The 13,653-nt window shown below is 38.8% G+C and overlaps 1 protein-coding gene across 1 annotated transcript; it reads right to left on the bottom strand.

The window, feature by feature from the left end:
• Positions 1 to 11,555: 11,555 nt before the first annotated feature.
• Positions 11,556 to 13,240, bottom strand: LOC145773812 (uncharacterized). The gene is made up of 2 exons (XM_082584939.1): positions 13,041 to 13,240; positions 11,556 to 11,937 (listed from the first exon to the last, which is right to left on the bottom strand). The coding sequence occupies exons 1-2, from the start codon at positions 13,238 to 13,240 to the stop codon at positions 11,556 to 11,558; spliced, it is 582 nt and encodes a 193-aa protein (XP_082441065.1).
• Positions 13,241 to 13,653: the final 413 nt, after the last annotated feature.

Raw genomic sequence — 13,653 nt, forward strand, 5'->3', positions numbered from 1 at the left:
ATCCACCAACATTTCTTCATCATCATTCAAGCAATGCAGTACTACAGCAAGAACTGGATTGTTTTTCCCTGTGTGAGTTTTCTTCTTGATTGTTTGCCGTCCCAGTGGAGCATCCAAACAGCTTTTTCATTTTGCAGCAATTCAGTATTATCATCATTTATATCCAATACTTTTTCTTTTTGAGCATCTTTTTTGTATCGAAGAATAGTTGATTCTGACAATGTAACATCATCAATATCTCTGCCTGAAGCTTGAACTAAACATGCTGTGTATTTCAGTTGTTGTCGAGTACTAATAGCATCAATTTCAGCTTGTAAACTTGCCCTTTTCAATGCTTCTTTACCAAAAGTCACTGTTGCCGTCTTCTTTTTTGCTACTGGAACATAATCATCAGATTCATCACATGATGAGATAGATGCTTCATATTCAGAGGAAAAAATAGCATTGAAAACTTCGGGTTGGCTAGATGAAGTTGAAGCAACATCAGTTTGACTTGTGAAGAAAGGGCGTTCTTCCCGGCTATCAGCACAAGGCTGAGCACTCACTAGTACAGCGAGCAGTTGCGATTCGCTAACCATAACGGTGTAGCTTCCACGTTAGCCATTCAGACTATCCAATCAAACAATATGTTTCTCGGCAGCCGATTTGTAGCAATGTGTTTGAGATTAGTGGTGGTTGTGGTTGACATTAGTGTAACGATGTGTTTGACATTAGTGGTGCGATACTGACGAGCCCAGCCTCATGGGCGAAACACGGTGTCTATCGCTGTCAATTCTTGCTACAAATCGGCTGCCGAGAAACATATCAGTTTGACTATTGACAAATCTTAGTCTTTTAGAGTTTCTTTCATCTCGTTGTTTCTTAACAGATGCAAGAGCCTTATTTTGAGGTCCAATACCTCCATACCTATCATTGCCAACAAGTACATGCATATCCGTCAAGTATTTAAAATCAGTTTGAAATTTTCGTTTAGCAGACAAGTCTTGGGTTTGCACAGCAGATTCACTAAGATACTTTTCATATGTGATTGGTACAACACAAAAATTCATTTCACAATCTTTGATAAATCATTCTGCTTCTTATTGATAGAGTCTGTCATCTTCTTAGTTCTATTAACAATTTTATTGTGATCTTGGGTGAGTTGTTGTCACCTTTTATCAATATTCAAAATGTCAAGGACCAGTTCATGCTCTCTCTTGCATTTGTATCCTGCTCGAATACAAATTTTTTGTACTTCCACCACAGTTTCCTTTGCTGAATCCTTTAAAGAAGACTGCCTGCTTGTCTCAAGTTGGTGATGTTTATGACGAGAGCGGCAGTTAAACAAGACATATTCAACTGTTGGAGGTAGTGATCCAACATATGAAAAATCAGTGGCATTTAGACATCGATCGAATGGCCATAAGCGGGCTTCTGTTCTTGTTTCCATTACCACCAGATTTTCAGGTTTTAGAAATCAAACACTTCAAGTTAATTACTTTCATATTAATATACAGCCTGAGCAAATGAAAACAAATATATTTAAAGTTTATTGAAGTTATAATTAAGTATAAACATGGCAATAGGGGGTTGGTTTGTATCACGTCGTTGTGAATTTGGCTAAAAAATCCGTTTATTAAGGTTTATGAGAAAAATAAGCTAGATAGACCCTATGTTCCTCTTAAAGTTAAATAGGAAGTCATGTATTCCGGTCATTTTAAGCCCAGTCACAGCCTTCTACCTCAACTGGTTACCGATATACAGCGAAAATACCCTGTTCGAGCCCCGGGCAAAAAAGGGGTCTACTTCTAGGGCGTCAAATGTCGACCGATTGACCTGAGACTTGACGACGTGTTTTTTGTGTCCAAAATGCACAGGTCTAAACAACCAAACTGATCAAATTTAAAAAAAAAATTTTGTTGAATCACCCTAATTGGCCATGTCAATTTCATCTTCTTCACAATATTCCATATCTTCAAAAGCAGCTAATGCCTCCTCTACAGTTAGAAACTTCTGGCGAGACATTATTTTGTGTAACGTAATGCGTTCGGAAAAAATAGCAGTAGCTCAGCCTGCCTCTTGTAACAATCAGTTACCGTGTGAGACAGAAAACAAAATCCAGCTGTTTTTTGGTCAAACCATCAATAAGACAACTAAGTATCGTTTAGAGTTGGACAACTCGTTAGTTGGTTACCGGCTAGTAATTCTAATGTAAGTTACTGGCTAATAATTCTCAATTCAGATGAGCTGCCCATCGCCACCATCTTTCCCATAAATGGTCCAACCCAGAAGGGTGTGCACTGTGCAGTCCACATAGTTCTCCTGGTGTGCCAGTATGAACTTTCTGCAAAGGATAAGCCTGGTGAAGATTGCTACCCAACAACAATTCAACCTTACTAACTTTCAGTTCAGGGAACTTTAAGTCTTCTAAATGATTATATGCACTACTAATGTGGCTGACCTCCACAATCTGGTCCATCACCAGAGCATCTGCAACAGAAAACACAGTCTGCTGTTCCATTTCCTGAACAGCCAAAAAATCGATTTTCTTATCATGAAAAGAGACAGGATTGGTGGTCAGCAACTCCTAGGCGAGATACAAGACTTGAAGAGCATAGACTGATACTAGACCCTTCATCAATAAATGTATCAGTATAGGTATAGTTGGATAGGTCTCCAGCCCATACCTTGACTGGCAAAACCTTAAAAATTGTAGTCCCAGATGTAGCTGGCACAGTTACGGATGTTGTTGCTGAAATAGTCTTCATCGGAGAAGATGGGCTTTCTAATACTTCCACATGGTTTACATGTAGAAGCGAATTATGTCTTGCTCCACATGTTGCGCAAGATTTCTTAAATCTGCGGTCAACCAATTTGTAGCCTGATCTCAAGCAATAAAAACACAGCCTATGCTTTTGCACCAATATCCTTTCTTCAACAAGCCTTTGTTTGAACATCTTACACTTCCATTGGGCATGCGATTCCACACACAAACAACAAGACTCTTGCTTATGGTTGGCCTTAGATGGGGAAATCTGCTCTTGGGTTGCGCAAACAGAAGCACTCTTGTAGCCGCATTGCGGATTAGATAGAGCTGTCGTTTGTTGTGGAGCTCTCAACAGCTTTGCATGATTGCATAAGGTGTTCATATTGGCTGTCGGCTCAAGAGGCTGCATCCTCGACCAAGACTCTTAAATTGCCAAACTTAACACAATCTGATCCTTGATGATTCACATTAACCATTTGCTTCTTTAACTTATAAGAAAGACGCAGAAACAGCCGTTGAAGCACATCACTATTCAAAAGATAAGACTTACCCCAGCCACCGAAACTTACTTCACATTTGTACATTTTGTCGCAGAGCTTTGTGAGGCCCTGCACATCCCACTAAGGCGCAGCAAATCTTTCTTCACTTTGGCCATGAGTTTTCCATTGTTCTGTTGCATGTGCCTGCGGTAAAGCAGCCATGAATTTACAACTGTCAAATCAATGCAATAGTACACTATCTGAGTGTACCATTTATTACTTCTGATGTTGGTTCAATACAATTCCATCAACATGTTGCATGAATCGACCCCACCCATTTAGCGATTATATTCTTTCACCCAATTTCAACTAGGCTCCCATGAGTGTCTTGGGATCTCCCAGGCGAATTGAAAATGCCAGCGTCCCGCCTCTGGACCTTTTTTATCGCTGTGGGGTTGTGATCGGCGACTGCGAGACTATTGGCTGTAGGCCGTCGTTGTTCGCGCTCCAACCCTTGGTCCGATCCACATTGTGAAAACAGCTCAAGCTTACTTTGCTTTGCTCTCAGTTCGGCTGCCTTGATCTGCATTTCAATTTTGGCTCTGGCTTCAGCTTCCTCAGCTTTGGCTTTATTCACCCGCATCTGTTTTTCCCACCGCAATTTCTCCAGTTCAAGCCGGATTTCAATCTCTTCTTCTTTTGAACGGTGGAAGTGACTACTCGAGACACTGGTGGTTGATTTTCCTTTTGTAGTATCTACCTTTGCATCTACCCTGGAGATTTGCTTCTGTTTTATAGTCAGTCTCAATTCCTCAATCTCTGACCTGTTCTGTAGCCCCGTGCATCACAGTGCCATCCCGTTTATTTGCGAGTTCCAACAGCTCGCCAAATCTGTCCTCCAACTTCGCCATACCAGCCAAGGCCTGCTCTAACGACGCTTCACCCTGTACCATGGGGAGACCTCTCCTTAATTCTCCAACCCCCTGCAGAACCTCTCCTTTTTTTATGTCTGACGTCCTTGAGCACAGCTTCTGCACTGGAATCAGCATGGGTAAGTCTGCCATGAACCCCCTGAGGGTACACCTGCCCAACGCCTGGGTGGTCCGCTGTTCTACCCCCAGACGCAGCGCCTACTGCCAGCGGGAAACGTACGAGACACCGGATGGCCACTGTCACCTTCCATTTATCAAATTTAAGAAACTATACTATAGCCTACACAGTACACACCATAATAGTGACACACGCAACGTAATGGACAGCGTAACCAACATTAATTAGAAACTTATCGCTCGCTGAGTTACGGTGACGCAAGCCTCATGGCAAACAATACAGTATTTTAAACAAATTATTATACACAATTAGGCTATAGTAGAGTTCCAGTTTACAGCACAATCAATTAAAGTATATTAAATTCCTTTCGTTGCAGGGATGTGCCGACCACCCCTTCTGAAGTCTTCCTTTGAAATTTAAATTTGTTAGTCTTTAAGTTACGGTCATTCCATGCCAAATGAGCAAATGGGTTACACCACATGTCATATATTTTATTGAAATTTGGCATACTTGTAGATGTCAAAGAAATATGAAGAATGCAAAAAAAAATTTTGGAAAATTTTAAATATTAGTAAAGTTATGGTCACTAGAAAAATCACCATTTTTGCCTGTTCCGTTTCAGTGATTTTGTCCAATTTTTTATTATATTTCTAATTTCTAAACCTATCATCAAACAAAATGGCTGAAAATTGCTAGACAGACATTTTAAGACCCAAGGAATCCAAAAATGTAAATTAAAAAGTTGACAGAGAACTTCTTGATATGATTATAAAGGTTTCAATTTGATACATGCATTTTTCGGAGGCCAAACTTTGGGGGCCTATAAAAAATGGGTATAAAAATTAAAAACTGAAATTCACATGTTTTATACTTATACCAATACTCTTTCATGTCAACTAAAAAAATATGAATTAATTTTGATAACAACTATGATAAAAGCTAGATTTTCTGACTTGCAAATTTTGTTCTTTTTTACACTCATTGTTCAAGATTTTTGTCTATGACATCACAATTTACATTATTGCTTGTTAATGACATCACAATTTACATATTGTTTGTCATGACAATTGTTATGTAGCTCATGAATGAATCGAATACTGGTAATTGGTCTGTCTGCACTGTCTTTAGTATAATATATGTCACTGTCCTATTAGTACTACATTACTGTAGTTTTACAATAACACAATTGTTAAGGATTCATCATAGCAATGCGACATTGGAAAAAAATGGAGGAATTGTGCCATAAAATTCACTTTACTGGAAGCATTGGGTTTGTGGACATTGGTGGACTTGCAGAAACAGATGAACATGTTTATTATGAACATTGACATTTCTCTGCTTCGAGCAGATAGATGGGCTTTGAACACTTGAACAGTGGGAAAAGTGTATTTCCTGGTTGCAAGATCTGTCGAGCATGTTAGGCATAATACATTACTAACAGGACAATCTAAAATTGAAATCACAGTTAAAAGAGTAATTAACTCTACAAGTTACCACTACTATGGTGCATTACCTACAACACTAAACCTTAGTGTATTACCAGTATTCAATTCATTCATGAGCTACATAACAAAAAACAATTCTGTCAATTTTGTTATTTAGATACTTTATAGTTCTTTACTTCAGTTGTCCAATTTTCAGCTATATTTTTAGTTGCGGGCTCAATGCGTTCCTACAATCCCTCCTTTTCCTGCCTCAACCATGCTTGCAATCGTTTCTGGTATTATTATTTATTGCGTATGACTTGATTCAGTGAGTTGGGAGAAAAGCTGAATTTTTGTATACATTTATAATTCTTAACAATTTAACTTAAATCCGAAATCACACATTCCTCTAGCTTGCTTTACCAATACGTACTAAATCCCAACACAAAGGCAAATGGTGTGCAGAAACAACGGCAAGCGACAATCAGATGTGGAAGGTCTTGGTAGTCAGGCAAGCCACGTCACGTAGAACACAGGAACAACGCAAATTCAACGTTTACAAATTAATCACAATTATAATCTAGAGGGCAATTGACCCGCTGGAACAACAATATTTGATCGATCAACATCCACCCTTTCTTTTGAAGCCGCACTCTAACGTTTGCATTTGTCCTTTGGCTCAACACCTGAGTATGTTGAAATAAGGTGAACTGGTTTGTTGTCGTACTATTTCACAACGATTATTCCATGATCCTCGTCAGATCTGAAGTCACAAGCTCCCCTTCCTTTGTCAGTTTGCAATTTACAGCCTTTGGGGCGAATGGTACCAACTGTCCACATTGTCTTTTGCCTTAGATGCTCCACCAAGACCACTGAAGAAAACCAGATGTCAAAGAAAACCTTGAAATTACTTGCAGGATCTAGATTTTGAGTCAGGCACAGCAAACACCAAAATTACCGGGCAACTGCATCGACTTTCCGGTGTAGACTTTAAAGTCATAAATGATGCCAGAAGCTCCTGCTCGTGCAAAGACTTTGAAACCCCACCTATGATCAATCAGTGAGGCTTGCTTCGTATGTATGCTTCATTGTACTTCTACCTTTGAAGGGTATAATATGTTCGTTAATGGCGTGCCTTTCCTCTGATTCAATGGACTGCATAGCAGAGTGAAGGCGTTGCAATAATGGTGAAACTTTAAAAAGTGGATCCTATTGTGGATCTCCTCAGGGCTTTATGTTGGTATTGTTGTTGAAATGTATGTAATGCAACAACAACTCAAACCGATTTCGTGACATCACATCTGCAATCATATTAAAACGACAAAAATTCGCCAAATACAATCTATTCTATAGGATGTGCAGTGTGCACGGAAATATACCACTAAGCAATAGTATGCCTATAAACTACTCAATTTCACCACGTGATGTAGGCTACTAAGCACCTTTCCATCTTTTTACATTGCATACAAATTTGATTCATACGCAATATATTCCATGCACTCATCAGACAAGAACTTCTTAAAATATTAAAGAGGTATTGGGATTTCATCAGGAGGATCTGAAAAAGACCCTTTAAATATAATGTCATCAGAAACAATAAGGTCTTGTTTGTGCCACTTATAGCTGGGAATAACTCGATCATTATGTTGCCATGGTGTTACACCTGCTGCTGAAGAAACTGGGACATCTTGTCGATTGGTTGATAAATTCTCAACACTATCAGATGTAGACCTGTTACTTTCAATTTTGAGTGGGCATCCATGAGTTCACTTGTTGATCTGGAACATAGTTGGGATCTAAGTCAATGTCTTCTTCATCTTCAAAGTCAGAAACACTCCAATCTGGCAGTTATATTATATTCACGGCAGCATCAACATCGTATTGTGAATAGGAAGCCATTTATACGATTTTAATTTATTGTATGCTATTATAGTTACTCCTGAACAAAAAAGAAAAAAATTGCTTGCAGTAAATACTTTTCAGTTATTTTTTACACCTGATACCTGTTGCAATAGTAATTTCAAAGCACATATTCAGTTTGACACCTTAAGCCACAGCAAATCAAAAAATGCAAACAAGTGAGAGAGACATACTGATTGCAAATCAGCACAATTTAGGCTACTTCACACAGCAAAGCAGTTAAAACAATTCACGAACAAAATAGAAATGAAAGAAATAAGACTGAAAATGGCAAGTTCGTTCAATTTCAAAGTCAACTTAACTTAAGACAAAGAGACAAAGTTAATTGGTGAAGAATTCACTTTTACAATCTTTTACGAATTCACTTTTACAAAATTTTCTTTTTAATTTCAGTTTGGAGCCTAGCAAGTACTTTCTCACATTTTCTTTTACGATCACGGCCGATGACAATTCTTGCTTCAGCTACTTGAAGAACTTTCCGATCCAACGCTGTGTTTGACAATGCCTCCTGAAGCTTTGCATGCCCATCTCCAATAATTTCATCAGCAACTTTAATGCTGGCTTAAGTTTTTCGAATTTCACTTCAATTGTTTCGATTCCCTTTTGCTTTTCTGCCATATTGTTAGCTTCAACAATAGCCTGAGCACTTTCTTTTTCTTCATTTTTCTTCCAGAGCTCTTTGCTGCTCAAGGTCAGCCATATACTTTGCATGAGCACCCTTCACTTCTGAAACTAGTGTTCAGTTAGTGGGAAAGTTTACCTCATCATCATACCGATTTAGTTCATCTTTCACCATTCTCAGTGCAACAAATGTGTTTCTTTAAGAGAACAACTATGTAAATCAATCAAAAGTTTATTAATGGAGAAACCTCTTTCAGGACTGGCATTACCGTGATTTAATGTTAGAACACATTTTGCCAGACTAAACAGTTGCGGATATTTTTTTTATCCCAGCATCATCTAACAGGCCTCCAATTTTTTGTCCAATAATAGTAAATTCTCTTGTAGGAAGACACTTTTGGTAAGGGTATTAAACCACATTTGATAAGTGCTTGAGTCCAGGATTGGGAATTAGTGTCACTGTTACTTTCAAGATCAGTATTTTTGTAAAACTCATCTGGAATGTCCTCCGATTAATACCCTAACCACTGCAGTCTTACCTTATCACAAAGCTCTTCTCTTGAAACAGATGCATTAATTGCAAAAGCATTTGCAAGACACTTTTCAAGAGACTGTCCAAGTTAGATTGACAATAGAAGGTGTAGCTCCAACATCATTTCTTTTTACTGGGTGCAAAAATTGTGCTTGTTTGATAACAGAATGGCAAATGATGTAAAAGGTAACTTGTAGCAACCACAAAAAAGTTTAGACACTCAGATTTAATTACTTCTTGTCAGCTTCAGTAAGGACTGCAACTGCACTGAGTAAAACTTAGCAGGGCGTCGTCTTTTGCTCGTGTGCTGTTAAGTAAAAAATGTGAATCAGTGGCTCTTCGCATTGGAATAAGACTAAAAACCATTCAAAGCCACCAGAAGCAAATGATACAAATGAAATATAAGCTTCAGTCAATGGATCCTTTAATGCTTCTGAAATCCTTTTGTATGTCTGTACTTTTAACTTACCATGCTTCGCTGATTTTCATGGGGTAAACGTTGGGAGGCGCAAAGACAATTAAATATTTCTTAGGTTTTGCTTTGGAGGCTATGGTTCAACTTACCTCATCCTGCCCCCTATGCTATGCATGCGGTGAAATCTTGCAAAACATGGAACAAAATATTAGATAATCGTGGGAATTAGACACTAAATGCAGCTGTTCATAAATAAACTACTGGACTGATAGCCTATGAAAAACAAAAATTAAAACATTCGCACCTAAACAGCAACAGTAAACGCCACAATGGCGTGGTGGTTTGAGTGCTCTCCTCTGTCAGTAGATGTGGGTATGATTCCCCATCGGGTCATATCAAAGACCTTTTAAAAGTGGTACTAAACTTCATTCCTGCTTGAGACTCAGCAGAGGAGTGGGTTTAGGTACTTCCCGGCGTTGTTCGCAACCGCTCAGTATCAGGAGATAATCCTGTTACCCTACGGGCTGAGCAAATTTGCGTTTGGACCATAAGAAAACCTCTTCTAAAGAGCTTGGCAAGGAGTCCAAATTGCTATACAAACAGCAACAGTAGTGATAAATTTACATTCAAGGTAGGCTGTTATTAGTGCCATCTCGTTTGGATGATGAAATAGTATTTTGTTATCCCACAAAAGCAACACAAATTTGGTGCATAGGGTAACATTAATGCAATCCCTTTTCATAGAAAGGGAAGAATTTCTCAATGTTTTTTTCTTAACTAAATTTAAGAAAACATTTGAAAAAATCTTCCGTTATTGACACAATTGCGTTGACTCGTGGCCCTGCATTTTCACCATTACATATAGTTCCAATGATAAATTCTTTCTATTATTTATCCAACCATTTCCATCGAAACGTAACTTTAAGCTTGTTTCTGACATTTCGTGGTCTGAACGTAATCGAAATATTGATTGTCAGAAAACTATGTTTTTCTGTTCTAGGCCATGTGACTTTAGCGATACAAGTTATTGAGTTTCTTTCGATTGGAGCTTTTCATGTCTACATAGTCTTGCTGAAGTGAAAGGTGCAGACGAGTAAGATGGGTAGTTCGGAAATGGTGATGGGCTGATGGCACTGCACCGGCTATGAGCTTTAAGACTTTCAAAATGTACAACAGCATACGACCATTTTTTCGTTAAATGCAGATGTAGTTCTTTAAATGTCTTTTTGGAGGGGATGCAATTCACAAACCTATAAAAATAAAAGCACAAAAATTTTATAGCCTACAGACGGTTCAAAACTAGGCTATACGCATTCTTTACACGCAACCTAGCCTACCTTACTGCTGTTGGAGTTGTGTCCTAATTTTTTATCGTTCCAACATTCATAGATTGCATTTAGATTTGTAATGGTACAGGCTTAATGAGTTCTCACAACAACCATATCAAAATTCTTTCTTTGTAACATTGAGTAGAATTATCTTTCAGTGATATTTGTAGCTTGTGTATTATTCCGTCATTGTGTTTTGTGAGGACAATTTTGGTGCAAATTAAATAATAGCCAAACTAGCATCTAGCCGTTGGAAGATGCTAGAGAGTCAGTCTTTGTAGATTGTGATATCCGAATTATCGCTTGTGTTCAATTTAAAGCTTTCTAGTTTTTGACTGTTATTGCATTTGTTGGTGGTTGGGACTTCCTAACATGGTGAAGATGAAATCTTATCTACTTTCATGTATGAATTAAAATAGTGTGTGAACAATTCTAAAAGTTGGGGGAAATCTCCTACTGTGCCCTCTTTTTAGTTTTAATTTTCTTAGTAAAGATTTTGTTTATTAGGTTAGATCAACACTGAACATACAAAAACGTCGCACGAAAAATAGCGCATGTTTGTTTCCATTCGTCGTTCACACCAGGAATACAAGTTTTGGTGTAAACGGTGGAAAGAAACAAACGTGCGACGTTTTTAGCCCACTTAGTAATAGGATTTTAAATTTTTATCTTTTAATTTTGTAGTAGTCTAAGTGACACTTAAAAACTTCGTTTCAAATGTGAGTAGTGCAAGGCCATGTGCACCTACTCTGCCCACAACTGAGGAAATGTATGCAGTTCCAAGTCTTACCCAGGACTAAAAATGGTTGCAGTTTTCCGTCATGCCCAGGACGGAAAGCTACTGTAATTCGATAACTGTATGCAAGAACAGTGACCAAGCTAACTAAGGAAAGGTGGAATGGATGGATGCAGTTTTACGTCGTGCCCAGGACGAAGACTGCTGTAATTAATACGATAACTGTATGCAAGAACGGCACCTAGCTGATGAAAGATGGGATGAATGGATGCAGTTTTACGTCATGCCCAGGACGACGAACCGGTTAAGATAAATCATAGTCTTTCAAGTATGCGGGCGCAACGATGTTCCTACCGACACGGGAGACGACGGAACTGCAATGACGCTCGCCAACGTCCACAAGCGGAGCCCCGGAGCATTGCGCATGTTCTACGGTGGGACTAGGTCCAGTCTGAGGCGAGAGCGCCTCCGAGTTTTCTATTCCTACTATGGGGTGAAGCACCGCGGCTTTAAGTCTATCGATCGATACCGTGTCAGCCCTGCCATTGATGCTCAGGGTGAAGTACTTATCACTGCGGTTGAGGATGAGATACGGACACGGTCCTTGGTATGACCGTTGCAGGCTGCTCAACACTCTGTCCGTTCGGACGAACACATGCGTACACAGAGATGGGCGTGATCTTGATCTTGAAGATCACAAGTGATCTTGATCTAAGATCACTTTTTTTGTGTGATCTTGATCTTGAAGAACAATAAGATCAAGATCACTTTAAAATTGAATTTTACTTCCTAGATGGAGGCATTTTTTTAGAACTCGTACTGTACAAAGAAGTTAGTGGCAACTACTAACATTAAGCCACTGTTAATATGGTATGTGCCCAACAAAAGACGATTTAAAGTCTCCATCTAATCTGGTCAGTGTTGCCATTTCAAAATTGAAAAAGTTTTCTGTGTTGGTCATAATAAAGAAGTCAACTTCCGTGTACTTTATGTTGACGCATAATAAAAAATGATTTAATTTTGTTCACAATTTCCAAGTGCGAATTTTAAAGAAATGTTTGCTTTCTTTGACCCAATTTTAGATGTTTCAAAAGTCTAGAATGGCGGTGTTAAAAAATCTGGATTCTAGCAAACTTTGGTCATGTAAAGTGGTTTATTGCAGCAAATCAACCAGACCAAGACTTGTTTAGGGTCTGAGTATGGAGCGGTTTGTCGGACCGCAAACCTCTGAACTTTTTTGATAGCAGACAACAGTATCAATGTTGCCAGATGGGTAAATGGTGCCATAAACAATGACATAATACAGTAAAAGTTAAAACTACTTAGTAACACGAATAAAAACTCCCACATGAACCAGACAAAAATTTGGTAAAAAATATGCTGTTCAAAGTTTATTTTTATTTATTTATTGTAAATAAAAAAGTATAAAACTAATTGCAAATTTTGCGACTTTTTCAAAACTATTGTAATTAACCTCAGCTTTGGGTGTGACGTTGCGATTCTACGCAAACTACGTCAACAATATTGATAGGCCTAATAGCAACAGTCACTAACTTATTACAATTCTTAGGCTAGCGATCGAGTAGTTAAAAGTAAAAGTTAGCAATACCAACTATATACCTTTACCCAGGTTGCTCATAGTAATTAATTTTTGCAACATATCATTGATCAAAAACTTTATTTTTTTTTCAAGTAGCCTACACAAAAAGTGATCTTGATCTTCAAGATCACGATCTTGATCTTCAAGATCACATAGTTTGGTGATCTTGATCTTCAAGATCACCAATACTGGTGATCTTGCCCATCTCTGTGCGTACATGATAGCAGGGCGTCGTCTAGAAAGGTGGCTCGCTTGTTGGGATGCCTAGGGCGAGTGTAGCGAAGCGTTTGCATGAAGTATGACAGGTTCTGGGCATACAGTGAGTGTTGAATGTCCTCTCCCTCACGAGCATCGAAGAATTCGCCAGGAATCCTTAGTGAAGTGCCCATAGTCATTTGCGCGGCGGAACAGGATAGGTCTTCCTTCAGCGCAGAACGCAGTGATACCGTTGGACGCAGGATGGTATGCCGTGGTGCAGTAGCGGCGCCACGGGGTGGACATGTCCACCCCACTCCTATTTAGGGTCAATTTTGTAATTCGTCGAGATCCGATGAGAAAACTTGGGGGGTGTATGCAGGGGGTTAGGGGGGTCTAGTGACTGCGTCATAAATTAATTTCAACTTCTTACGTATGAATTACTTTTGCAGCATTGACATACGAAGAAATGAAGAATCTTCAATTGTTATCGTTCTATTGTATTGATTGATTGTAGTCTAATTTTACCATTTTGAGGTGATGGCTTTTATCACAGCTGAGACACAAGCTTTATAAGACCTAATAGGCAAAGGTTTTGATGGGGCCA

This window comes from Aplidium turbinatum, chromosome 7 (genome assembly GCF_918807975.1).
Source record: "Aplidium turbinatum chromosome 7, kaAplTurb1.1, whole genome shotgun sequence".
NCBI lineage: Eukaryota > Metazoa > Chordata > Ascidiacea > Aplousobranchia > Polyclinidae > Aplidium > Aplidium turbinatum.

Coding starts and splice junctions, on each gene's coding strand:
- LOC145773812 (XM_082584939.1), bottom strand. CDS start 13,240: ATGGGCACTTCACTAAGGATTCCTGGCGAATTCTTCGATGCTCGTGAG. Junction 11,938..13,040: donor AGAGATGGGCAAGATCACCA/GTATTGGTGATC, acceptor GTGATCTTCAAG/ATCAAGATCACGCCCATCTC.